The 347-nt window shown below is 36.3% G+C and overlaps 1 protein-coding gene across 1 annotated transcript in view; it reads right to left on the reverse strand.

Moving 5' to 3' along the window:
• The window catches only part of LOC119586190 (vacuolar protein sorting-associated protein 45-like), a gene marked incomplete in the record, with an annotated part of 11,967 nt that overhangs the window by 4,037 nt on the left and 7,583 nt on the right, over positions 1 to 347 (reverse strand). The window contains 1 exon segment of the mRNA XM_037934892.1: positions 17 to 154. Within this exon segment, the coding sequence (XP_037790820.1) occupies positions 17 to 154 (138 nt within the window).

Here is a 347-nt window from a genome sequence, read left to right on the forward strand (position 1 = left end):
AATGAACTCATATTACCTGGAGATTTGCTGAATGATCTGAGCCACAGACGAGTTCCTGTTGGCACTCAGAAATGCCAAGAAGACCTAGAGTGCCAACCAGTCTCGACAGTTCCCCCACAACAGTCACATGCTTGCTCACTGTGCCCGACATTTTCTGTTGTAAAAGAGCCACAACCAAAGACTTACTTTTTCATGAAGAATTCATTGAAAGCATTTCTACATTATATCTACAGATCTGCAATAACTTCAAACAAACATCCATTTTGTCATAAATCGAAAAATGTTTTAATCAAAAGAGTTAACAAACAATTATTGAGAAACAAACTTCATTTGCAATAAAATAAACT

This window comes from Penaeus monodon, chromosome 21 (genome assembly GCF_015228065.2).
Source record: "Penaeus monodon isolate SGIC_2016 chromosome 21, NSTDA_Pmon_1, whole genome shotgun sequence".
NCBI lineage: Eukaryota > Metazoa > Arthropoda > Malacostraca > Decapoda > Penaeidae > Penaeus > Penaeus monodon.